Genomic DNA, 26727 nt, shown 5'->3' on the forward strand with positions numbered 1-26727 from the left:
TATATATATATATATATATATTTAAAAATTAAAAATTACAAAAAAAATTACAAAACTGCGTTTCAACAGCAATCCAAACAGCCTTTATTAAGCAATAAAATAGAAGTTGTAATTGAGTATTTGTTGAACCATGCTGACTAGAGAGAGCAGCACTGAGAAACGATTGGTCGTTGGTAAACGGGGTTGAGAGTATCATAAGAATATCATGATAACGTGGTTACGTAATTTATAATTAAGATTGAGATTCTATCTTGTAAATCTGATAGGAATGTAATATAATAAAAATTTATTTCAAGTCATCGGTGCTATTAAAATGAAATAAATGATGCCATGAAACTAGTTGTTTTTTTTATTATTTTTTTATATATTTGGATTTAGTTGATATATTTCGTTTATAATTTTTAAAATTATATTCAATAATATAAAACTGAATAATAAAAAAAGTTGCAAAAAAATTCAAATTTGACTTTGGTAACAACGGGCTTGGGAGTTGGGCCCCTTTCAAGGGCTTTTTAATCTGATCTATTCCAGAAGCAATGACTTTAGCCCAATGTCTCCAGCCTCGAGTCCCTTTGGAAACAAGGCTAACAAGCTCCTTGGTCAAAGGCTGACGGCTCATAACTTATGTTGTAAGTTAGGCGGGTTGATTCATGGGTTATAGGCTCAATCCAGGTTATAATTCCTGAGACAACGTCATTTCAGAGTTTTTTTTTAAATAATATTGATATCATTTTAATAAAAAAAAAGACGGTTCAAAATAAAATTTAATCCAGCTGGATCTGGATCTAGGTTCACCTGCTAGCCGGGTTTTATATCTATATTGCAAAATAATAATGAGTCCACGTAGGAGATAGCTGACATAAAACAAATATTCAGGGTAATTGAGAGTATAGTATGTTTATTTTTAAAATATTTTTTATTCAGAAATATATTAAAATAATATATATATTTTTATTTTTAAAAAATTATTTTTAATACTAACACATTAAAACAATTAAAAAATAATAATAATTCATGCATTAATACCAAGTTTAGACTATGTTGTATTAGCAGGGTAGGGAACACAGTAGCCGATTGGTTAGCGAGATTTGCTAGAATTAGTACCTGCCCTCCTGATTGGATGGTACGGGTGTTGGAAAAGGTGACAGTGAATATTTTTTTAAAAATTATATTTTGTTTGAAAATATATTAAAATATTTTTTTATTTTTTAAAAATTATTTTTGATATTAACACATCAAAATTATCTAAAAACATTAAAAAATAATTAATTTAAAATAAAAAAATTTAAAATTTTTTACTTTTAAAACACAAAAACAAACATGTCATGTTCCACCCCTAACCTTAGTTCATCACTCATTATTAAAGAACTTGTCTTTGATGTAGCAACATGCTATCAAAACATATTGATGTGTTTTTTTCCCTCGTAGCCGTGGGCACCAACCCTCCGAGGATCGTCTGCCACCCACCTGGGTGTCTAATGATGTTGTGGTTGCATCCCTCAAGGATGTAGTTTATTTGGTCAGATTCTAAGTTTGCTTTTCAGAAGTTACTAGTTTGAGTTTCACAGATCTCAGGATCACTAGAGGCTTATATGCAGGGCGGAGCAAGAAATTTTTTTTGAGGAGGGTCAAATTAAAAAAATCATTTTAAAACGGTTTGTTTTATTGAAATATGTATTAAATGAGGGCCAAGGGAGGGGTTGGGAAAATTTTCCTTGCACGGGTTAAGGCCCTGTCAGCTCTCTTGTCTCTATTACTGTTTATATAATCATTAACTTTAAAATTTATAAGATTAGTCAAGATGTAGGTAAGCTAATAAAAACACTGAAATTAATAATTAAAAAAATGATGTTGTGGTAGCTGGATCGTGCCCTCGATAAGTATAGATTACTGCTTAAGGGCCTAAGGCAGTAGCGTGGCGATCAGGTTAGCTTTGATGTTACGTGTAATCCATAACTTCATTGCCACACAAGACTTGCCATTCACATAATTAGGGTGAGCATTCCTGATTAGTTCTTTCTCTCTTATCCGACTAATTTTATTATCTGTTATATTTTTTTACCTCGAATATTTTAAAAATTGCAATTAAGTAAAAGGACTAGATCCAAGAAGAATTTTAACAGGTCAAAATAAAATAAAATAAAATAAAATCGAAGGAAAATTGCATGTCCATTAATTTTTTGAATTTATAATTGAAAGATTTTAAGAAAATATAATTTGGATTTTTTATCCTATTAATTCTACCTGATTTGTTTTTAATAATTACCCAAAATATTACTTATTTTCTGAGATTTTAAAGAATCATTAACCTAAATTGGTTCCTACTAATTTATTTCCCTTGCTCTCACTGCAACTTAGCCAAAAATATTTTTAATGTAAAAAAGTAATATATAAACTATAAAAAACTTTTTGATTTTATCATTAAACTAAACTTGATACAATGGTTGAAACTTGAAAACACTTGACCTGACTGTTTGCTTAGTTCAGATTTTAAATTAAATTGGACAAGAGTTATCATAATGCGATCTTGTTAGTTGGGCAGACCTGAAACAAATCAAATGAAAGAAAAAAAAAACATAGCATGTTAACCTTAGTCAACTTGCTAAATCCAAGACTCGGGTTATCGATTTCATTAAATTGAATTGTTTATTTTATTTTATTATAGGATAAAAAATACAAAAAATAATTTATCATTAACCTAATATTTAATAAAAAAAATTAAATAAAAAACCGATCTCAAACTATAAAATTAAAAAAAAAAAAAGAGAGTCCAACCACGCTAACTAGGCTTGTCACAAAACAGTCGGGCACTTGCTCCTGGCCCAACAATTGTTTTCCTGCTTTTTATTTGGAAAAAAAAAAATACATAGATAACAAGTCATTTATCGTCTGAATGAAAATACTAGCGCCCAAGATGTAGCTCGTACTCCCGATCTCAGTCTCGACCTGTGCGCTATACCCAATAGAGGTAAGATAGAAAATTTTTATCTTATCAATTAAAAATAAATAAATTAACCCGGTTCAATTTAACCACGTGGCATTGTTTGGAATCGCAGTGCAAACTATATTTTATAAAATTTTAAATTTTTTTTATTAAAAATTAATTTTTTTATATATTTTTGATCGTTTTGATGTACTGATCTTAAAAATAATTTTTTAAAAATAAAAAAAATATTATTTTAATATATTTCAGTATAAAATATATTTTAAAAAACAATCATAATTACACAAGCAGAAAAGCATCAGTTCCTGCTGCTGCTGCCCTACAACTTGATGTTTGAATTTGTTTGGTCAGTGGATCCACATCGTTTCTCTGGTAAACTCTGTCGGGGGCTTTATTGAAAATTCAAAACACATAGCAGCCGCCTTCGACGAATTACAAGTAGACAACACCATCCACAGGTCGAAGAAAGAGAGGAAGGAGGAGGTTTCTTCCCCTTCTTTTCTGAGAAAAGTGGAATAAAGAGTTGGCTTTCTCGAGTTAAAATATTATCCTGCCAGCCCCACCTCCGGTCCATTTCCATCGCCCTTTTCATTTGATCACATCATCTCAAAATGTCACCATTAATTCTTTGATATAAAGTTATCTACGTTTCGAATTGTTATTGAATATGCTTCACAGCCTCCCCACCTGTATAGCTAGCTGTATGCATCATCACCGCACTTTTGTCTTTTTTTCTGTTCTTGTGGACTCATTCAAGATCAGCACCTAAAATTAGCCGCAACCGCTGTTTGTCATCATACCTTGTTATAGGAACCCGCATGTTGTTCGTTCATAGAATGTTTTTTTTTTTTTTAATATAAAGAACCCTTATCCGAAAGAAATTATGATTTGTTGGATGGAGAAAATTCTATTAATTTCTATATATATATTTTAGTCACGATTTATTAAGCCCTTTTGAGGTTTCTATGAATGTTATGATTAGGTTTACTAAAAGATAAACTATTCACAATATTATAAAAAAAAATCCTCTCAATATTTATTTTACAGTTATAATTTTGATATTTTAACATTTAATTATTTTATATTAACCGAGTTTTGTTTTATTTTATAAAATCAAGTATAATCTCGTCCTAAACAGTTCCTTTGATATTGCAAGGTCCTCGTGTCAAGCATCTAAAATAAATTATCAAGTCAACTATTAAATAATGCTAACGTGAATGTATCAAATTGAAAAACAAAAGTTAGAGGTCAAAATAAAAAAAAAACACATGAATTCCCCTTTGATTGTGTAAATCACTCCCCGATTTTGATAGAATAAAGAGACTAAATATTAGTTTAATCTTTAAATTTGATCCATAAAGTTATAATTATTCAAAATAAATAAAATTGATTTTTTTTCAAACAAATGATTAACTGAACGACAGAATATCTCCTCAACATATCGAGATCTCTATACGCAAGCATGAAAAAAAAAGCAAGACTAACAGTAAATCAAAGCAATTTTAAAGAATCAACTAAGAAAAAAAAAAGATTAAGGCCCATAATATAAAAAATTATAAAAACTAAAAAAAATAAAACATTGTTGGAAGGGACAATATTACTCAAAGCATGTTATGATAAAACATCAAGCGCTTTTAGGTTTTTATTAATAAGTTTAAAATCCTATTTTAATTTTTTTATATAGAGACATGAGAGAGGGTTAAAGGACCTTTTGCACTTTACAATTATTATATCTTTGATTCAAATATTATTATCTCTTTCTCCTCGTTCATATATATATATATATATATATATATATATATATATATATATATTTGAGTTAATTGCTTCTCTAATCCCTCAAGTTTTACTATGTTTTTTCAAGATTTTTTTAATCAATCTTTTTTAATCCATGTTTATCTCTTAAAATGTTATCACATTTCTCTTAATCTTTATCTTAATAGAAATTTTATTTTAAAGAAGATCAGTGATGATCTTTGTAATAGTTTTAATAAATTTGATATCTTAATTCTGGAAATCATCCCCCTAAATAAAATTATGTGTACTGATAGATATATCATATTAAAATTGATATGATTTTTATTTTTAAATCAATTTAATCATAAAACTTTAATCATAATCATCAATTATCACACATATAATTTTATTTAAATGAATAAAATACTGAGTTAATTAGGTGTGTTTGGCTCTCCTGTATTGACTACCAACTAGCCTCCTTGTATTCAAAAGGATATGATGACGCGTTTCACCAGGGACTTATTTGGCAAATTTTGAGATTACTCTCCATCAAAATTACTTGAAAAGGGGAAATCAAATCAATCAAATCTCAGAGGCTCGTGTCAATCTCTTATTGGATGGAATCGAATCCTTTCGTTGTCCCAAGTTTACTCTGCGTGTCACCCACCTTCCTATGTCTCGTCCTCTAATTTCTTCGATCTCAACCACCTGTTTGATTTGTCATTGCCTTGTATGATAAAATTGCAGTCCTTGAAATTATCTCGATTGGCCTTTCCGATCCTAAATTTTTCAACTCTTGCTATGAATGTCAATCATGGACCGTGCTTGTGATGATTACTTCAGAATATTTTAATTGTAGTATTTTTAAATTTAATGCAGGATATTTAAAGAGATCCAGAGAGAAAGGACGCAGGAGGCAAAAAAAGAAATCGACACACTCATGAATCACTGGGTTCTTTGAGACCCAAATGAAAACGTAAAAAAGACAGGAAAATGCATGCGACACGTAAGTGGAGTCCGCTGTAATAACAATCAAATAAAAGGGCCTTTCTGCCAAAAAGAACACTTTAGTGGCAAGGCTGATTTGTACTCCGGTGATTATTTTTAAAAATATTTTTATTTGGAAATGTAGTAATTTTTTTAAAAAAACTCGAATTTTTGTTAAAATGTTTTCCAACCACATAAACAAACGGCACTGATTTCGTTCATCTTATTTTCTTATCATCATCTACTACGACATCCTTCCTAATTTCTTTTTATCCTCCCTTTTGCTATATAAAAAAGGTAATATACTTATCTCAAAGGACATTATATATATATATATATATATATATATATATATATATATATATAGAGAGAGAGAGAGAGAGAGAGAGAGAGATGTAGAGGAACGTTTAATATAAGGTTTGTTTTTGCCTTATTGGAGGTAGACAAATATGGGGAGAGGGAAAGTGGAGCTAAAAAGAATAGAGAATTCAGCTAGTAGGCAAGTAACCTTCTCAAAGAGAAGAAATGGGCTTCTAAAGAAAGCTTTCGAGCTTTCAATTCTCTGCGAAGCTGAAGTTTCCCTCATTATTTTCTCTCCAACTGGAAAGTTTTACCAGTTTTCAAGTCATGAGTCAGTACTTCTTCCTCTCCTCTCATGTTTACCTTTGTTTTTCTCTGTGTTTTGAATGCTTTACAAGTTATATAAGCAAATTAACAAGATCAAGTTTATTGCTACGACGGTCGCAGGATGGAGAGGAGCGTCGCTCGGTACCGGAGTGAAGTCGGTCTGCCTGGAACAAATGACCAACGCTCTAGATCCTTGGAGGTAATTACTGCTTCCCTAAATTCTGCAAGTTTGTATAGAAATCCAAATTAAAGCATCATCTTTTTTATTTTCTTGTGCATAAAAAGTCTCTTCGATTTCAGTTAACTGTTGAAGCAATACTGCTTTAAAATTATACATGATGTTGACGACCCGTCAATCGCATGACAAGATATTCGAGAATAGAACCTCCCATACTTGCTGTTGTACAACAGTGTCGGTACCGTTTTCAAAGGGCTGTTTTGTTTATGTTATTGAATATATTTTTTAAAATGTTTTTTTATTCTGAAAAGATATTAATTAATGTTTTTTTATATAATTTTAACTTAATAATATTAAAAATCCAAATAATTATAAAAAACCATTTTAATACATTTTTAATTAAAAAATACTTTTAAAAAACACGTGTTATAAAATACGAACTAAATATACCTTTTTCATGTGAAAGAAATCACGAGTCTTATCCATCCAAATGAATGAAAAGAAGATGGACAAGCAAGAATCCGACTTGTTGGTCGAATTTCTGCAAAATCAATGAAGAAGAAGACAAGAACGACTCGCTAGCCATGAATGGGCTTTGGGCTTTTATTAAAGCCTAGGTGTTTCTGGATTGCAGCCCATGGGTCTCTAAATTTATTTATTTTTAAATATTCTTTAATTTTGAATTAATCACGTTTATTTTTATACCTTTTCTATAAAATAAAATATGTTATTATTATTAATTTTTTAACAACTATCTTTTATGTGGTATATTATATTCTGAATGAGTTGAAGGGTCCTCTTTATATCTGACACACATGATGACGTTATATTATTCATACACCAAAGAAAAACAAGTTAGATATATGTATAAAAAATCATTAGTCCAAACAATATATAAAAAATTTCAAAGTCTACTTACAATAAACATCTCAGCTTGGCTATTGATAAACTATTGCACCCTTTGTTGTCTATCATCTCTCCATATCGTGTTTCCATATATAACTCTATCGGTGTACGCTCATGCCCAAGATATGTAGACTGAAAAATAAATCAATACTTAAACCTTATCACAAATAATAACTATTTTTTGAAGAAAAAAGTTTTAAAATAAAATAGGCTCTTACCAGATGCTTTGCACGGTTCGGTTAGTGAAAGGAAATGATCCACTAGTATGCTTACTAACAAAATCATGAATCTCTTTATTTCTATTTGAGGACCCACTCTGTGAGCACTTTTTAAAAGTGTTTGACATGAAGAACTCTAAATCTCTCTCTTAGTTACTCTTTGTGATGCGAGGAGATTTACAATTCTTCCAAACATCAAAATCTCTTGACTTGACATATCTCACTGCATACTTATAGGCATTATACCATAAATCGCGCAACTTGGTTAAAAATTTCGTTAAGCAAAAATAAATTTATGAAAAAAAGATTACTATTATACATAAAACATACACGCCACACATTAAAACTTACATAATTATGCTGTGATTTTCCTAGACTTGCCTTACCACCCTTAAGTTTGTTGCATCTCATCAAAAACTTTCCTTAGTTACATCTACACGTGAACCTTCATTTGAATAATCATGATTTATTTTCATTGCATCCATCACCATAGTCTTATAATGATTATTATTATCATCGATAACTTCATGTATGTTGCTAGAAGTAAGTATTGAGCCAACAATCTTTCTAACATGATATTATAAGGAAAATATGGTTTTTCGTGTACAAACCAATACTATTATTTCTTAACAAACCTTTTATAAAATTAATAAAACCTTGAACTCTACTATAATTTTCTTTATACAACCTTCAAGGTGAATATAAATACATCCACAAATAATCATTCATTACTTACGAAACCTATATAAATTAATGATGACAACATTTATTAATAATGTAACAATCAATTCAAAATTAATTTTAGTAATTATAAAATAATTCACAATCTAATAACCAATTGTTATTTTTGTACAAAAAATGTAATAATGCATAAAAATATCAACTAAACAAATCCAATTAATGGCATGTAGTCAATAAGCCAACTAATTATCTATTATATGTTTAATTCAAACTTATTCAATCTAAATTAATATCATTTAATTGTTATCAATTTTATAAAAAATCAATTTCTCCAAAATCTCCAACTTAACAATAAAATTAATAAAATGTGATTGTTATCCATTAAATAACCTATAATTTTTTTTTTCAGTCAGTATAAGTTATAAAATCAAATCAACTACATTAAATCACAAACAAACTTTAAAATAGAAATCAAACTTTAATTCCTTGTGAAAATATTATAAAACACTAAAATATACAAGCAAACTACAATACAAACACTAAAAACAACAATACATTAACTTAAAATATAAATAAATAGGTTTGCTTACTTGGTGTAGAGAATATTTAGAGAAAAATTATACCAAGACAATGATGTTAACACTATAAAATATTGGGTGGCTAAAATTTATAATGACAAGACTTAGATTTGTGCCAAAATAGGAGGGAGATGCTGTTGTTATAATTTGCGTGCTTATGATCTCTCAATTTCTCAATATCTACTAAACCAAAAATCGATACATTTTCCCCCTCGGAGTGAATTAAATAGATTTCATGATGGACTGCAACATCTTTTACAGTTACTCTCTGATTTTGCTAGCATCTCATGGATTTTCTACCTTGTTTAACAGTTTTGGAGATGTGAGATTGAAGAGTTAAGGAGAACAATAGATAAAACAGAAGCCCAACTTAGGTATGTATGTTCCATGCACCTCTTTATACCATCATTGTAAATTAATTTATAATGGTTAGCCGCCGCCTCCTCCTCCTCCTCCTCCTCCTCCCCCGCCTGATAACTGATCAGTACTATCATCAAACCGTTGCTTTATTAGGCACTTTATTGGAGAAGATATAGCACCGCTGGGGTTGAAAGAGCTGAAGCAACTGGAGCGACAGTTAAAGACGGGGGTTGAACGTATCCGCTCTAAGAAGGTAAATCATTTTATATATTTACTTAAAAATAAAAGAGCAAGAGAGAAAAACAGGGTAATCATTTTATATATTTTTGTGAAAACCCAGTATATATATATTTGAAAACAATTAAAAAAAAGGTTTTATTTTGACTCACATGTGATTAATTGTGATCCACAGAAACGAGTCATCTCAGAGCACATCAAATTGTTGAAGAGCGAGGTAAGGAGAAGCTCTAGCTCATATGCTCCTAGCTATGTATCTTCAACCATCAGAGCTCATATTAACAGATTATTTCTTGATTTGTACGATCATCTTCGGATTTGAATGAAATATAATAAAATATATACTGAATAAAAATCCAAACTGTCTTGTTGAAATATTGCAGCAAAGAGCCCTTCAAGAGGAGAATGCTCGTCTTCAGAAAAGAGTGAGATATTCAAAACTGCCACCTTAAAATTGTATTTTTTTTCTCAAGAAAATAAAAGCATATGCTCTCCTGACTTAGCTAGCTTAGGTTAAATTAATTAGAGTTGGAGTTTGAAATTATTATTAATAGTATTCTTATTTGCCTATAATTAATTTTTGGGGTTAAGTTGCATGAGCTGCCTGATGCCAATGCAAGCTCGAGGAGCCCGGAACCAAATGCATGCAATGCTTTTCGTCAGCAAAGGTAATTAATCAATATATTTAATTCTCTGGCTATATGACATGCGAGTGCTGAATTCTCGAAATTAATGCAGGATTTTTCTTGAGGGATCTCACCATTAAACAGGCGGTGAATGGTCCTTTACAAGAAGCTATAATCTTCAAAAATGAACCTCGTGTGGTGGCTGGGTTCGTGGTGATAATAAATTGCCTTCCTCTTTATTTGCATAAAGCTTTGGAGGCTGATGATGCCCCCTTGGTATTTCGGTTGTGTTCTTTCGACTTGTGGTGTATAAAGTGTTCCCATGAAAAAGAAAAAAAAACAAGAGAAGTCTATAAACTAAGTGTATAAAATTTAACTACATAGCCTAGCTCGTGGTATGTTTTCTTTGGAACAATCCCTCTCAATTACAGGAATGACGAATGAGTTCGAAAAAAAAATGATCGGATATTGGGTTGTTTTGAATTTTATTTTAAAATCAAATCATTAAATTGCCGGATTATGGATTATCCTATATTGGGTCAAAACCATGTTAAATTTAAAATGAGATTTTATTTTGAAAAAAAATTATCCTTTATCCGAGGCGTAGCGTAGCTGCTAGTGTAGCTGATGGCATATCATTGGCATAGCCGCTGATATATAGTTGTCACTGAGTTGAGGTTTCATCAACTCTAAAGTTTATTGTTTACAAGTGACGAGGAGAGTGAGTTGTATTTTCTAGTTTTAAATGCTTATTAAGCCTTGTATTGTACTTGTTTTGTCTAGAGACATGAAATCTAGAGAGGAACTCCGAAATCTGAGCTCCAAAGAAATGAACTCTGTTTATATAGATGTTTTAAAGATAAATATCTTATAAATATCCTAAATATCTATATAGAGATATTTAGAGAGATGTGTATGTTATATAAAACATTGTGTAGGCTGGATCGGACTCGACTTAAGAGTTAATACTACCGTGTAGCTTTTTCATGTATTATCAACTAGTATTTGATCAAGTTTTTTATATGTATAGGAATCCACAAGGAGGTGCCATGAGCAATTAGATTCTTAATTCTGAATTTGTTTTTGCAGCCCAAATTCTTAATGGAAGTGTATAAACAAAAACATATTTTTTTTATGTTTTTTTTTTTATAGTTTTTTTTTTTTCAAAGTTGAACCAACTTTACAAAGCACTTAAAACCAGACCAAGAAAACAACACCCCTCTATCCAAACACAACCCAAGACGGGAAATTCAAGCTCAAACATAAAACAGCATCTGTGAGACACCAAAGTTGTGCTATACTCACAAAGCTACAAGCACCAAAAATTGAAAAAACAAAGTAAAGCCTTAAACTTTATTCGAGCAAGAAAAAAACCCAAAAGAAGAAAAATAATTATAAGTGCTAAAAAACTGAATTAAGACTAATTAAGCGAAACCCAGATGGTGGAATGAAGTATTTTTTCAAAATTACTAATTAAGCAAAACCAAGATGGTGGCATGAAGTATTTTTTTTAAATTATGTTTGTTGAATTTTCTTTTTAATATTGAGTTGGTTGAGAATTTAACTTTAACTTTTCCCATGGATTACTACAATGTTTCCCTGCATAGCTTTTTTTTTATGAATTTTTTTTTAAATGGTCTTTTTTTATTTTACTTCGTGGTTTTTTTTTTTAAAACACTGTGGATTGTTACAATGTTTTCCTACATGGTTTTTGTTTTGCTATAGTGTTTTCCCACAAGTTTTTTTTTCAAAATTATCTTTGTTGATTTATTTTTTAATATTGAGCTGGTTAAGAATTTAGCTTTAACTTTCCTCACATGTTTTTTTTTATTTTCTTTCATTTTTTGTGTTTTTTTTTCTAAATTGTCTTTTTTGTTTTCATTTTTTTGTGTTTTTTTTAGAATTATTTTTGTTGATTTTATTTTTTTAATATGAAGCTCGTTGAAAATTTAGCTTTGTAGTTTTTATTCTTTAAAACACTATGGATTGCTACAGTGTTTCCCCACATGATATTTTTTTTCTTTTTTATGATTTTTTTTCCAGAATTGTCTTTGTTGATTTTTTTTTCATATTGAGCTGGTTGAGAATTTAGCTTCGTAGTTTTTTCCTTTAAAACATTATGGATTGCTATAGTGTTCCCCCACAAGATTTTTTTTTTGTTATGATTTTTTTCAAAATTATCTTTATTGATTTTATTATTTTTAATATTGAGCTGGTTAAAAATTACAACTGTAGATTTCCTCATGAAATAGATTGCTACAATGTTTCTTTAGCTTTGTAGTTTTTTTTCCTTTAAAACACTGTAGATTGCTACAGTGTTTCACCACATGATTTTTTTTAATGATATTTTGTTTTTTTTTCAGAATTATCTTTGTCGATTTTATTTTTTTCATATAGAGCTGGTTGAAAATTTAGCTTCGTAGTTATTTTCTTTAAAACACTGTACATTGCTACAGTGTTCCCCCACATGATTTTTTTTGTTATGATTTTTTAAAAATTATCTTTATTGATTTTATTATTTTTAATATTGAGCTGGTTAAGAATTATAACTGTAGATTTCCTCATGAAATAGATTGCTACAGTGTTTCTTGCATGATTGTTTTTCCTTTTGTTTTTTTTATGATTTTTTCTAAAATTTTCTTTGTTAATTTTATTTTTTTAATATTAAGCTGGTTAAGAATTTAGCTTCGTAGTTTTTTCCTTCAAAACATTGTGAATTATAACAATTTTTCTTCATATAATTTTTTTAAATTTTTTTTTCACAAATTAACCCACGACAATGCACAAGTATGCCACAAGCCCGCAGCATCAGGTATTTTTTTTCATATTGAGCTGATTGAGAATTTTGCATCTTAGTTTTTTTTAAAAAAAACACTATGGATTGTTACAATATTTCCTCACATGATTTTTGTTTTGCTACAGTGTTTTCCCACATATTTTTTTTTCAAAATTATCTTTGTTGATTTTTTTTAATATTGAGCTGATTGAGAATTTAGCTTTAACTTTCCCCACACGTTTTTTTTTCATTTTCCATTTTTTTTTGCTCCCCCACCCCCCGAATTGTCTTCTTTTTTCATTTTTTTGTGTTTTTTTTTCAAAATTGTTTTTATTGTTTTTTTTTTAATATGGAGCTGATTGAGAATTTAACTTTGTAGTTTTTTTCTTTAAAACACTGTGGATTGCTATAGTGTTTCCCCACATAATTTTTTTATGATTTTTTTTTTCCAGAATTGTCTTTGCGATTTTTTTTTTCATATTGAGCTAGTTGAGAATTTAGTTTTGTAGTTTTGTTTTTAAACACCGTGGATTGCTATAGTATTCCCCCACATGATTTTTTAAAAAATTATCTTTATTGATTTTATTATTTTTAATAATGAGCTGGTTGAGAATTACAATTGTAGATTGCCTCATGAAACACTATAGATTGCTACAAGATTTTCCTACATGGTTTTTTGTTCTTTTGTTATGACTTTTTCCAAAATTTTCTTTGTTGATTTTATTTTGTTAATATTAAGCTGGTTAAAAATTTAGCTTTGTAGTTTTTTTCTTGAAAACATTATGAAATGCAACAATTTTTTTCAAATATAATTTTTTTTTTCTACAAACTTACAACAACGTACAAACATGTCATAAGCCCGCAGCATCGCGCGGGCATATCATCTAGTTATTTTATCAAGCACTGTGGACTCACACTCACGGGGCATTGCAAGTTTATTTTGTCCATGAGTTTTTTTTCTCTCTCTTTTTTTTAACTTTACCCTTTAAGGGCCTAATTGGAGGCTAATTTAGTTAAAATTGTTAAGGAATGACAGAATTAAAAAATAAAGGACTAAAATGAAACATATAAAGATGATGGGTGGTGTTCTTGAATTTTTTAAAATATTCAACTTAGTCCTTATTTTTTACTAATTATAACAATTGGATCCCTCTAATTTTTAAAGTTGCAATAAAAATTAATTTTAGTCCAAAAATTAATTTTTTTAGTTTTTTGTTTAAGAGATGAGAGAAAAAGTCCCCGTATTTCAACAATAGAGATAAAAAAAAATCATTGGCATAGATTCTAGTCATCAAAATAGTTGATATTTATATCAGATGGTTCTGTTCAATGGTGAAGGCAAGGGGAGGCTAGTAGGGGCCCGGGCCCCTGCAAGGAAATTTTTCCCAGCCTCTCTCTTTGTAAAATAATTAAAATTTTAATCTTTTTAAAATATTTCTTTTAATTTGGCCCCTCTACTTTTTTCTTCTTACTCCGTCTCTGGTTCTGTTTGATAATGAGAGTTCAACTTATATATTGTTTTACCTTGAAAGTGCCTAAAAACAATATTTGAGCTTGGTAAGACTTTTGGTTACCAATTGATTTTGGCTTTCATGATTTTTTTTGAGGTTTTTAGGTAATAGATGAATTTATGAAGGTGTCTAGAGTGTTTTTAATTGTTTTGGATAAAAAAAAAGGTTGGAAATGAATTTTAGGATAAAAAAACCTTTAGTCTTAATGGCACCATAAGGGTTGAAATCTAGGAAAAATAAATGGATGTGTTGTCTAACTTTTTTTTCCATAAAAATTAAAGAGGATAACAATTCATCCGGTCTATTTTCCATTAAAAAAGAATCCAAAAACAGGGACTCTTACTAAATGGCTAGGTTAGGCCCAACAACACCTAACATTTTTTTTTTTCAAACTCAAACCTTAATATTATATGCAACTAAACATACAAATACACATATTCTCATATCATATGACTCTCATTTCCTATCTAAACTGATTTAGATGTTAAAAAATATCAAAAACTTTCAAAAGACTTGATTTGTAGGTATTTCAGTTATCCCACGGACGTCTTCCAATCCATAACATCTTTGAAAAGAACATAGGAAGGTTTCCAACAAATGAAAGACTTTCTTTTTATGATGTTGTTTTCATTATTCATTAAACAAAAAGATTCGACAGGATAGGATCAAATTATATGACGACCTTTTTCTTTTTCTAACCTTTTGTTCTACTTTATGGATGCAGCCTGAAGAGACCAACTCTAACGCATCAAACCTTTAATCAGAGGAGATTGAGAAGATCAAATTATTTATATTTTATTATTATTGTTTTTTTCTAGAACAAAATTATTTTAACAAAAAATTTAAGGTTTTAAACGAGGTTGTTTTGGTTTCCTTCTCCGCTGTATCTTCACCAGTCACCACCTTATCCTCCGCCAGGACGACACAATCCCTAGTTCCAAACATGATGCAACAACCGGAAGTCGCCGGAGTGGGGGTCCCACAACCAGATCAGCAGCAACAACAATACCAACAATAACAGCAGCAATGGATGATGCAGCAACAGCAACAATCGCAAGTACCGGTTCCTCCTCCTGCTGGCTGGAATCCGCCGCCAGTTCCTCCTCCGGCTCGATACGGTTCAGCCGCCGGAAGTGGGGGAGGTGGAGACGAGATTAAGTCGTTGTGGATCGGGGATTTGCAGCAGTGGATGGATGGGAGTTAATATCTTCTTAGCATCTTCGCTGCCACTGGAGAGATTGTTCAAGCTAAGGTTATTCGTAATAAGCAAACAGGTTATCCAGAGGGTTGTGGTTTTATTGAGTTTGTAAGTCGTGCTGCAGCAGAGAGGATTTTGCAGGCATACAACGGCACAACAATGCCAAATAGTGAGCAGGCTTTCCGGCTGAACTGGGCTGCCCTTGGTGCTGGTGAGAGGCGCTAAGATGATGGGCCTGATTATACAGTTTTTGTTGGAGATTGGGCTGCTGATGCCAATGATTACCTTCCACAAGAAACATTTAGAAATGTGAAACCATCTGTGAAAGGTGCAAAGCAGCAAAAGTTGTTCCTGACCGGACGTTCCAAGGGATATGGATTTATTAGGTTTGCAGATGAAAATGAACAAAGACGTGCATGGTTGAGACGGTTCTCTGAAACTTTTATTATACTATTATCATTTATAACGATCCAATATTATTAATTAATACAATTCTCTTGTTTTATTTTAATTTTTCATAGTACGAGAATATGCATGTCGATCGTATCTTGTTGTTTCAAGATGGTGTTTGTGAGTGTGTTTTTTAAAAATTTTGATTTATTTTTATATTTTTGGTTAATATAAAAAATAAATTTTAAAAAATAAAAAATATATTATTTTAATGTATTCTCAAGTAAAAAATAGTATTTATTTCAAATACCTCTTAAATATAATTATTTGTCAAATCAATCAAGATTTATTTTAAATATTCACAGATATATTAAAGAATATAATGTAGATAAGATTATGGAGCGGTTGGAATCAATACAAAAAATCAAATTATTCATGATTTGTAGATTGATTTATTTGTTACCATAATCTCTTATTATATTCACAATATAAACATGGCCATTTGAAATAATTTAATAATATTTTTAATATATTTATCTCTTATTTTATTTTATTTTTTCTTCATGCTGTATGTAAGTGGAAACTGCAGAGGAGGTCCATTTCGAGTAGAAGCACCACTTAGGTGCAATGGTTATAGAACTGAAAGCTACAGAAACTTCCACATTCTACATTATGATAACTAGTAGACATACAATTAATTAAGCGAATAAAAGATGAGATGTTGAGGAAATTAAGTACATAAAAAAGATATATACTTGCTTCCACTGGTATATATATATAAGCTTAATCAAATCACTCAAGCCTAAACCGTTGCCGAACGCTTGAGATGTAGCTTGCAGCTCTGGCATCGATGCTTTCATCACCAGTTAGGAACTTGTCTTGACCATTATAAATGTTATGTGGATGATCCAGATTTCCATCATTTTTTCTGCGCACAGAAGCAACCGATGAAGATCGGCTCGGATTGACTGAGCTATCATAATGCACAGTAGATGATGATGGATTGGATGCTTGATGCAGAGACATGACCAGCTTGACACTGCTGGTACTGAACCACCCTCTTTGCTTATAGTTTGCTTCCATTGATTCAAAAACAGCTCTTCTTTCTTCTTTCTGCTATATATATGTGTGTTTTTGTGGTGTAAATCCAGGATCAGAAGTACTGGTATTTATAGCAGTGACTTGGTACAACTTGTTGCAAATGGATAATGGTCGATCAAAAAATATCTTTTAGTAGCTACAGAATGCTAGCAACAGGATCTGGATCAGCAAGATAGTTGAAAAAATGATCCATGATGATAATAACTTATCCTGCTTTGGGGGTGCCTGGAGATAACCCTCCAGCTATGTGCCTATCCTTTTACTTGGGCACTTTACGGGATGTAAAAAGATGCTTCCGTATATAATTTAGCTGTTGAATTTCCAGTCCAAATACAAATGTATAATGCTTCTCTAGCCTATGAGATTTTTTCCCTTTTTAACTTTTTGACTAATGGTTATTAATATTTTCCCTTCATTAATTAATTAGTTGATAAAAAAAAATGAAAAAGAAAAAAGAAGCAAGTAGAGAATCCATATTGGCTTTGGTTGTGGATAATATTCTTGATTTGCTTATATATATATATATATATATATATATATATATATATATATATATATATATATATATAGAGAGAGAGAGAGAGAGAGAGAGAGAGATTGCTTCTTAATTTCTTGGCATATTATCATGAATGTGTTCAAAGTTGCAGGAGCACGTGATTTTCCATTGTTCAAAGATGACAGTATACTTCATTGTAGATACGAGGTAGCTTAATTAGTTAGTACTAGGTAGGTTGCCCTGCGCGACTTGTCGTAGGCTGGTTTAATTTTTTTTAAGCTTAAAAAAATAATCTTAATTAAAGCGGTGCTAACTTGTTTTAAAATAAAATACAATAAGATGATTTAATTTAATTTTATAATTAACACACAATGATGATAAATGAACTGAATATAAAAAGAAAAAAGTAATTATGATGACTTGTAGAAAAAAAAAACTAAATTTTAAGATAACTCAAAGTTAAAAAGAAGAAATCAAGAAAAAAATAAAAATATCAAATAAAAACCCTAAATCAGTCTGAGTTAATATAATAAACTCGTAATTCAAGTCGTGCGACTGAACTATTCTTATAAAAAAATAAAAAACTTAATTTTTAATAAATTTAATATTAAAAAAAAAAATCAATGTAAAAGATATCAATCCTTTTTTATTCTCGCACATAATATTCTAAAGGATGCCGTCATGAGTCCTAAAAGTTGTGCACTGCAATGGCTTTATAACTTGTGTTTGATTTTGTGATTGAATCATTATTTTATTAATTTGTAAATATTATTTTGTTTTAAACTGATTTTTTGTGTTTTAGATACTAATATAAAAAAATTATTAAATATATTTTTAAATAAAAAATACCTAGATAAATGCGTGATCCGCAGAGTATAATGTGAATGTTGTAAAAGGAATTTAGTCATGGTCAAATGTCAATTAATATTACAGCACTGAAGTATTGGGGTATGCTATATCATGATAAGGAGAAATTAATTTCCTTAAATCGGACAAGGACCTTGGTAAACACAATAAATAGCATATTTCACATGCTTTAATCAACAAGCACCAGTGGTCTAGTGGTAGAATAGTACCCTGCCACGGTACAGACCCGGGTTCGATTCCCGGCTGGTGCATTCACAAGCTGTGAGGAAGTCTGTGCTCATTGTGATGATAGGGTCTATCACTACCGTCTGATCTCCATCCGACGACAAAGAGTGCATCTGAGCTTGTTAACTTTTTTTTTATTTTTTACTTTATTTTTTATTTTTGGCTAAATCTTACTTTCATATGAATTATTATATTAACAGTATAATATTTACTCTTTCATCTAAATTCATCATAATTATAATTATAAGGGTCAAACTCCATTGAGGATTGATTTGTAAAAATTTTAAGTATTGAGTTAATTCAGATTAGTTATTTTTATTAAAATATTGTTGTTTTTTTTATAAAAATAATTTTTTAAAATTAATCGAATTTGATTTGATTGAATTAAATACAATTTAGATTAATATGTTTTTTTATTTAATTTAAAACTTTACTCGCTATAAATTTTATTACAAGATAAACCGCTAAGTTTGACTAAATTTATTAACTATTATCATGATAAGTTGATAATTTACACCCCTCAATTCCTTAAGTGTCTTGAGCCCACTTGTTTGGGAAGGTCCTCCCCAATAATTATTTTAAGTATTTAATCTTCGGCCTATTTATTTTGGGTTAGGCCTTTTTTGGGTTGGTTTTTTTTTAATTCATGGGCCTTATTTTTTTAAGTTACATCTTTTTATTTTACTTGCTTATTTTTGAACTATATCAAGTTTTTTTTTTTATTCAAGTCCTTTTTCTTCTTCTTTTTTTTCCATTCAAGTCCCTTTTTTTATTAGGTCTTTTCTTTTCTTTTCATTCAAGTGTTTTTTCTATTAAATTCTTTTACTTTCCATTTAATAAATATCTTTTTTTTTGCGTGTCTTTTTTTTATTGGATCATTTTAGTTTTTATTTAACCATTATAGTGCAAAATTACAAAATTAACACTCGGTAAACTATAGAATGGTATTTAGAATCGTGGACATGTAATATAATACAAGATAAAAAAAATATTAAAAAAATAATGAAAATACCATGGAAGAAATACATGATCTAGTATGGGTTGCAATAGCTATTCACAATATTTTCTTTTTCTTTAATGTTTTCGGCCACTTGAATTTTTTTATTCCCAATCTAATTCTCTCACAATAAACTGATATGAGGCTACTATAATGTTAATAATAAGTTTTGACGTTGAATTAATGTTTAATTTGATAAAATAAAATTTATTTTTATTAATTCAAATCAATTAAAACTTCCAGGACCTAATTTAAAACCGAAACAAATATCCAACATTTTGTTTTCTCAAGAAATAACATTTTTATAATTTCCTGACTCAATCTTTGATTATAATCAACAATTTTGTTTGATTTACTGGTACATATAATTTTCATTCTAAGCAATTAAACACACTATAAAATTTTCAGTTGATAGTAAAAAATATTCTTAATAAAAAAAATATTAACAACCTCTACACTTTTTTTTAAAGTTAAGAAAAAAAAATACTTCATCTGTTACCTGTAAAACTAATTGAACAAAAGACAAACCCCCACTTCTCAGCCATAAAAACCCAAAATGAAACATAAAAGGCCCATAGGCCCATTTTACAAGCCCGGATATTATTCTCACTCCATCACTCTCTCCATTTTTGTTTCTGCTTGTTCATCAAACCCAAGCTCCACACAAACAGCGATTAAAAAAAAAATGGCAACCACCCTAGCAAGAATCGCTCGACAATCCCTAACCACCACCACCAATCTCTCACTTAAACGTCACTTCGTGACGGAGGCGGCTGCGGCTTCGACAGCGTCTTCAAAATCGATAACGCCATCAGTAGATCGAGTGAAATGGGACTACCGAGGACAGAGGCAAATAATTCCGTTAGGTCAGTGGTTACCGAAGGTAGCTGTGGATGCATACGTGGCACCAAATGTGGTACTCGCGGGTCAAGTTACTGTGTATGATGGAGCATCAGTTTGGAATGGAGCTGTCTTACGTGGCGATCTTAATAAGATCACCGTCGGTTTTAGCTCTAATGTTCAAGAACGGTGTGTCGTTCACGCTGCCTGGAACTCTCCTACAGGTTAGGGTTTTTCTTTTCTTGTACAATTAATTCTTTTTTAATATTTTAATAAATTTGAGCTGGATTAGGGTTGTTAATGCATAATTTTGATTGATTGTTTAGAATTTCGTGATTTAATTGTTAAATTTATGATTGAAGTTTGAAATGATTTGTGAAATGTGGGTTTTTTAGGGGATTTTATGTTTTGGGAATCTTTAATTTGAATCGGATAATTTGTTATTTCTATGATTTCATGATTGGAATGGATATAGTAATTGAATGTGATTTTAGGGGTTAAAGGACTTCGGCTAGAATTAACTGATTAGAATAGGAGGCATGGAGTGATTGCAAGTGAAAGTAATTGAAGTGCTGATTTATTGTTGGAATTTGAAGTTATTGTGTTTGATCATCTTATGTTGACACGCCATGCATGGTTATTTTTTGTTTTCAATTGTCTGTGAACGTCATTTTAGGTTATTGACAGTAGGTGGTGTGAATTAAGGACTGGCAATCAGTCTCTTCTTACAAGATTGTAATCAGATTTGGGTGGAATGATGTCCACGAATGATACATTTGCTAGTTTGTTTTATTTTATTTTTCTTCCTTGTGGTTTCCTTTTCTTCTTCATTTTTTTTCCTATAAATTAGAAATGGTGAGTTTTAATTGATTTTTTTTTTTGTTTTTGGCTGGGATTTTTGGATATCCCTGCTCAAGGTTCATTTTGTATTGCTTATAGAAAGAAGGAAATAGAAGGTGAAATCTGTAAGTGGTATGGGAAATGCTAGCAACCATCGCTGTAAGCAGTTGCTTTGGATGGTTCATTCACCTAAAAACACTGATTTCAACTGGGGCATCTGGTAGCTCATCTTTCACTGTTGCAAAAGGCCAGAAAGATAGCACCCCTCTTATATTGCCCTCGCTCTCTCTCTTAGTCCTTGTAGCGAGATTTTCATATCATTTTCTCGCATTCCTACATCTATCAATCTCAGCCACATCCAATATCCAGCCATACCTGATGTTGTTCTACTTGTTACTTTATTTTCCTGATTAATGTACATGTTTCCAGGATTCTACATATTCTTCTTTATATGCAAAGACATAGCTATTTGTGCTTGTGTTCTTGAAAATCTATGGGTGTAGTTGTGATAATCAATTCCTGAATCTTTATGTATAGTTTGTAAAACGTAAACCAAAATATTCAGATCTTGCCGTTGATTTACTCAATCAGCCTTTTAAGTTCCGCAACCAATCTCACATAAACCCCCCACCATAATAGAAAAAGTCACGGCATTATAAAAGGAGTACTAAAGATAACAGAGGGATTTATTTTCTCTTTGAACCAGACACAGAGGAAAAATCTTATCTCTGATTTAATGCATGATTTGTCTGATCTTTTTCATGTCCTCCCGCCTCAAGTGAAAGTTTTTGTTTTCAACATAAAGGAAAAAAAGAAAAAAGTATATATGTGTGTGTGTGTATATATATATATATATGTGAGAGTATTAAAGAAGCCTAGGCTAATTGGATTGACATGTGAGCTGGGAAAAAGCAGTTATGAAAGAGACACATCTTTTAAATAAACAAAACTTTTGATAGAGAGTTGAGGCAGAGAGACAGAACAATGAAGAGTGAAGATAGACCTGGGAATCTCTTGATGATAAAGTTGATTATAAGAAGGAAAAGAAAAACACTAACAGGAATAACTGATGACTCATTTTCTAAATATATGTGGCTTCATGAAAAGCAAGTGTCAGAAGGTCAGCTGCTAGAACGACTGCCTCTAGCATTTCTCATCCTGGTATTGGTTATAGAAAGAATGAAAACAAAGGTGTTTTGAGGAACAGGAATGAGCTGTAGCTTTCAAGAGCTCTGTTTAAAGTTTGGTGACACTTTGACGCCTGACCTTCATGTAATGGATACTTCATTAATAAAGGTTGTTGTCAATGAACAATGTAGAGATTTGATCTATTTATGACTTTTCTATTTTGTGGATTTTGTGCATGAGTATCATGTAAGCTTTCAGAAAATACATGGAGTGGTGGGAAAGGAAAATAGAGACATAGGAAGGTAGACTAAACCTCCTCTTCACTGATCAGAATCACATTTTGAAGGTGCTGTTTTTAAGCATGTTCAGACCAACGTCTGATGGTTTCTAGAGCATTTTACAATTTTCAATGTTGATACTTGATGGTTTATCTTTAGAATTACAAAAAAATGATCACATTCACTTGATGGTTTATCTTTAGAATTACAAAAAAATGATCACATTCACATCAATCCAACAAAGTCATTGCTTTAAGCTTTTCATCTACTTTTTTTTTGGCTAGGCACTGTTAATGTAATGTTAGGTGTTGAAAGAATAGGTGTGGACACTTTGACTTTACACGCATCTAATTCTGACTACAAACTAAACACATTATTCCCACAAGGAAAGTTCTTTTCTAATATATTCGATACTTCATTGGAGATTTGAGTTATAGACTGTATCACTGCTGGGTATTCTATGAGCTTACTGATTATGTTCTGTGCATGTGTTTGTGCGTTCATGCCAATCCATGCATGTGTTTTTGCACGTGTGAAAGCTTCCTGTCCTGTAATTTGTTGATTATTTGTGGCTTTTGATCGGTTCTTTCCCAATAGGTTAACAAACTTATTAGAATTAGAGAACTTTGTATTTGAAACTAAAGAATTTGTCGTGTTAAATTTTTCTGCTATTTCTTTTACCTGTTCATAAGAGATTAAGATTTTGGCAGCTCCAAATACCTAGTTATTACAATAGGGTCTCTTGCTCGATTTAAAATGTGGACACCTAATATAATAGAAAGTCGTGGTTTGATAAAGCTTGTACTTCATGCTGAAAGAACCTTAGCTTAACCAAAGGGTCCTTAGGTTTGGTTTTTTCTTTTCTTGCTTTTTGCTGTTGCACGTCCTTTTGCTCTTTTCTCATCTTTGGCTGTTTTAAAAGAACCGTATGACTTGTTTCTTCAGCATTTTGTTTGTATTGAAGTTAAAAATCCAAAATGTTTCAGAGCATCGTTTACTATCTACATATCAATTATTGCATATCCATCTTGCCTTCTGCTCTAGCTGTCATTTTGGGCTTTCTTTCTCTAATCTTTTGTGGCCCACATGTTGACCCTATCAAAGTTTTCTCACCATCTTCCCAAGCATCTTGCATTCTGAAAAATATTTATTCACACGTATATGTATGTATGATAGTTACTGCTTGAATTTGTTGACCAAAATTTATTTATTTTGCTCATGCTCTACCTATTAAGTCTTGTGACCTGTCTGATCTTTCATTTTGCATGCGTCCATAGCATTTGGGAACTGTACCAAATATATTAATAAGTGATGGAACTGCACTGGCATAAAGTTTTCATGCGTACTATGGGCACCTTAGCATGTTATGCCATGGCTCTGTCATTGATATCTTCATGTAGTGATAAATGTTATGGCTTCTGAGGTCCAGGGTGAGCTTGGTTTGAGGTGAAAAAATGGATGATAATTTTTGACTGTGTAAAAGTTAGATTTTTAAGACGTTTGGTGGGTTAACAAATTGGAAGGTAAATCGAGTGTGTTAAAATATACATAGTGGTAAGATATAGAAAGACAAACAAATTACTGTGTTTTTTGAGGAGAGAGGAGTTCAATAGCTGAGAGGTAATTGTTTCTCCCACTTCCTGAGGGCAACAATTACCCTTGGAAGGTCTACACTCTACAAGAAATGTAAACATGTGGCTCCAACGATGACCTCTGATTTTAATATTTTTTTGTGTATTTTCCATGTGCCAGGACTGCCAGCAGAGACATCTATTGAAAGGTATGTTACCATTGGTGCATACAGTCTCCTTCGGTCCTGCACAATTGAGCCGGAGTGCATTATTGGGCAGCATTCTATCCTTATGGAAGGATCATTGGTGGAGACACACTCCATCCTGGAAGCCGGGTCTGTGCTTCCCCCAGGAAGGAGAATTCCAACAGGTGAACTTTGGGCAGGAAATCCAGCAAGGTTTGTCAGAATACTGACCCATGAAGAGATACTAGAAATCCCTAAATTAGCTGTTGCAATTAATGATCACAGCAAAACCCATTTCTCAGAGTTTCTCCCGTACTCCACAGTATATTTAGAGGTTGAGAAGTTGAAGAAGAAGCTGGGGATTAGTGTTTGATGCTTTTTTGCTGTCTTCTTTCTATGTATCAGTTGTTAACTGTAGCTTTTCATGAAATAAACAGCTCGAGAACATATTGAAGCAAGCTTCTCTGTTCTTTCTGTTTGAATTTGATTTTCTTTGATCATTGAAAGAGCCGGTTCTGAATTTCAACCAAATAGGTTTGTAGAAATCACCAAGGACACTTTTTTCAAGTGATCCTCCCGTCTAGCATAAGCTTTTGTATAAACTTACTCTATCTACTTTTTTTTTAAAAAAAAAAAAAAAATCTTTGTTCAGTACAAGTGAAGATGCTCCATTTCAGTAGACGAAACAGCATTGCAAATGTTCATGTTACCTGCTCAAAACAACTAATGGTGATGTTGATAGGAGGGTTTGTCGTGATGGGGGGGCAAAGGATACGACCTTTTCCTCTCTTTTTGTTGCGGAAGAAGTACCTGGCCAGGACTGGGATTATCGAATCCAGGGTTGGTGGAAAGTTGTAATGATAGTTCCATCAACCCTATCCTTTTTGGTTTGTTTCTTGCTCGAATCTGGAGCACCAACCATACCTAGCCATTTTGTGACTTATCAAGATATTGTGTTGCAGTGGTAGGGTTATAATGCATGGGGGGCTATATATAGATATATGTATGTGTTTCCCTTCCTGTATTTAGGTCAGGTCAATGGCCATCAAGATAACGCTAATTTAAGAACTTTCTATTCATCCACCAAGGGCATAGATTAATGCAGGTTCAGGTAAAGCAAACAGCGAGAGGATCCTAAGCAACCAAGTACTGTTCTCTGATAGAACAAGGCAAAGAGCCGAGGGAGGAGCTTCGCTTCGCTTCTTCGTCTCATGTTGCGGGTGGTCAAAATCTCGTTCTCTCTTGAATGATGCGCTAGATTGTGGGGAATTAGGACAAGAAATTAGGTATGGAGTCATCGGATAAGGAATCAATGGCAGCTTAGCATCTTTAGTGGAGAGAGTAGGCGAATCATCAAGCACAAGGTATAGCCCACCTTAAATATCTAAATAATTAACCAGCAAGTTGATGGATATCCTTTGTCAAAATCACTTTTTTAATGGTCTCATTATTTAAGCTCTTTTAAACACTTTTCAACTGCCCTCCCCCCAGGGCCAAGCATTTGCTCGCAGAAGAATTTGTCAAGCCAACCAGTAGCAAATTCACACACCATCATATCATTGTCATTATTACGATTAAAATTGTTTGAGATTAAAAATCCTGTTTTTTCCGATAAAAAGGGCAGTGACATCTCTAAAATTCGAAATGGTGATCATGATGAACTGAGGTGTGGGACGGATCATGGAGGCTTGCCAACTCAGCCTCCCCTACATTTCCCTCTTCTCTAGCATTAAATTCAGAATTCATGTCACTTAATATTTAGACAGGGAGCTTGTCAAGTGGCATTTATATAAATCTGCACGCGTTGTAAAATTCAAATTATTGTTGTCTTTTGTTTTATTAAGACAAGATTAATTGCCGTTGTCTTAAAAATATTTTTTCCTTAAATGCTCTTCTTTGCTTCGATTAATTTTATTAATTAACTAGGTTTATATATATATATATCGAGTGAGTTGTTTGGCCATGGCCATGATAAGGTTATTAATAGCAGCTAATATAGCAGTAATTGATTCATGATCATACTTTGATTGCAGAGATTAATATCAGTATTGAATTTACTGAAATTTTCTATAGCCGACGATCCATTTTCCTGGATATTTTATTGATGATTAGGAAAGAAAGTTACAAAGTCCATAGAGGAGAGATGGCCAGAGAAAAGTCAATCAAAACAAAAGATTTAAACATATTCATATTAAAGAAAAATTCAAACCCGTTTGAAGGAGAGGAGCAGTTTTTCTTTGATTCT

The 26727-nt window shown here is 31.4% G+C and overlaps 2 protein-coding genes, 2 non-coding genes and 1 pseudogene across 4 annotated transcripts; all 5 read left to right on the forward strand.

Moving 5' to 3' along the window:
- The first annotated feature begins 6036 nt into the window (after positions 1-6036).
- LOC133675424 (truncated transcription factor CAULIFLOWER D-like) lies at positions 6037-10458 on the forward strand. The gene is made up of 8 exons (XM_062096793.1): positions 6037-6299; positions 6416-6494; positions 9169-9230; positions 9370-9469; positions 9629-9670; positions 9837-9878; positions 10045-10121; positions 10192-10458. The coding sequence occupies exons 1-8, from the start codon at positions 6118-6120 to the stop codon at positions 10217-10219; spliced, it is 612 nt and encodes a 203-aa protein (XP_061952777.1). The 5' UTR covers positions 6037-6117; the 3' UTR covers positions 10220-10458.
- A 4028-nt stretch (positions 10459-14486) lies between these two features.
- LOC133675084 (polyadenylate-binding protein RBP45C-like) lies at positions 14487-16075 on the forward strand (annotated as a pseudogene).
- A 2523-nt stretch (positions 16076-18598) lies between these two features.
- TRNAG-GCC (transfer RNA glycine (anticodon GCC)) lies at positions 18599-18669 on the forward strand. Its single transcript has one exon. It is a non-coding gene; the product is annotated as a tRNA-Gly (tRNA).
- A 5-nt stretch (positions 18670-18674) lies between these two features.
- On the forward strand, positions 18675-18764 carry LOC133676383 (small nucleolar RNA snoR114). Its single transcript, XR_009835594.1, has one exon. It is a non-coding gene; the product is annotated as a small nucleolar RNA snoR114 (small nucleolar RNA).
- Positions 18765-20259: 1495 nt separating this feature from the next.
- LOC133675034 (gamma carbonic anhydrase-like 2, mitochondrial) lies at positions 20260-24940 on the forward strand. Its single transcript, XM_062096299.1, has 2 exons — positions 20260-20704; positions 24479-24940. Exons 1-2 carry the CDS (start codon positions 20326-20328, stop codon positions 24853-24855), a joined length of 756 nt encoding a protein of 251 aa, XP_061952283.1. The 5' UTR covers positions 20260-20325; the 3' UTR covers positions 24856-24940.
- The last annotated feature ends 1787 nt before the right edge of the window (positions 24941-26727 follow it).

This window comes from Populus nigra, chromosome 16 (assembly GCF_951802175.1).
Source record: "Populus nigra chromosome 16, ddPopNigr1.1, whole genome shotgun sequence".
Classification (NCBI taxonomy): Eukaryota; Viridiplantae; Streptophyta; class Magnoliopsida; order Malpighiales; family Salicaceae; genus Populus; species Populus nigra.

What these genes read in the sequence shown, in the direction of transcription:
- LOC133675424 (XM_062096793.1), top strand. Translation starts at nt 6,118, where the DNA reads ATGGGGAGAGGGAAAGTGGAGCTAAAAAGAATAGAGAATTCAGCTAGT. An exon ending in AACGCTCTAGATCCTTGGAG is followed by an intron (nt 6,495 to 9,168) that starts GTAATTACTGCT and finishes CTTGTTTAACAG; the next exon opens with TTTTGGAGATGTGAGATTGA. An exon ending in AATGCTTTTCGTCAGCAAAG is followed by an intron (nt 10,122 to 10,191) that starts GTAATTAATCAA and finishes AAATTAATGCAG; the next exon opens with GATTTTTCTTGAGGGATCTC.
- LOC133675034 (XM_062096299.1), top strand. Translation starts at nt 20,326, where the DNA reads ATGGCAACCACCCTAGCAAGAATCGCTCGACAATCCCTAACCACCACC. An exon ending in TGCCTGGAACTCTCCTACAG is followed by an intron (nt 20,705 to 24,478) that starts GTTAGGGTTTTT and finishes TCCATGTGCCAG; the next exon opens with GACTGCCAGCAGAGACATCT.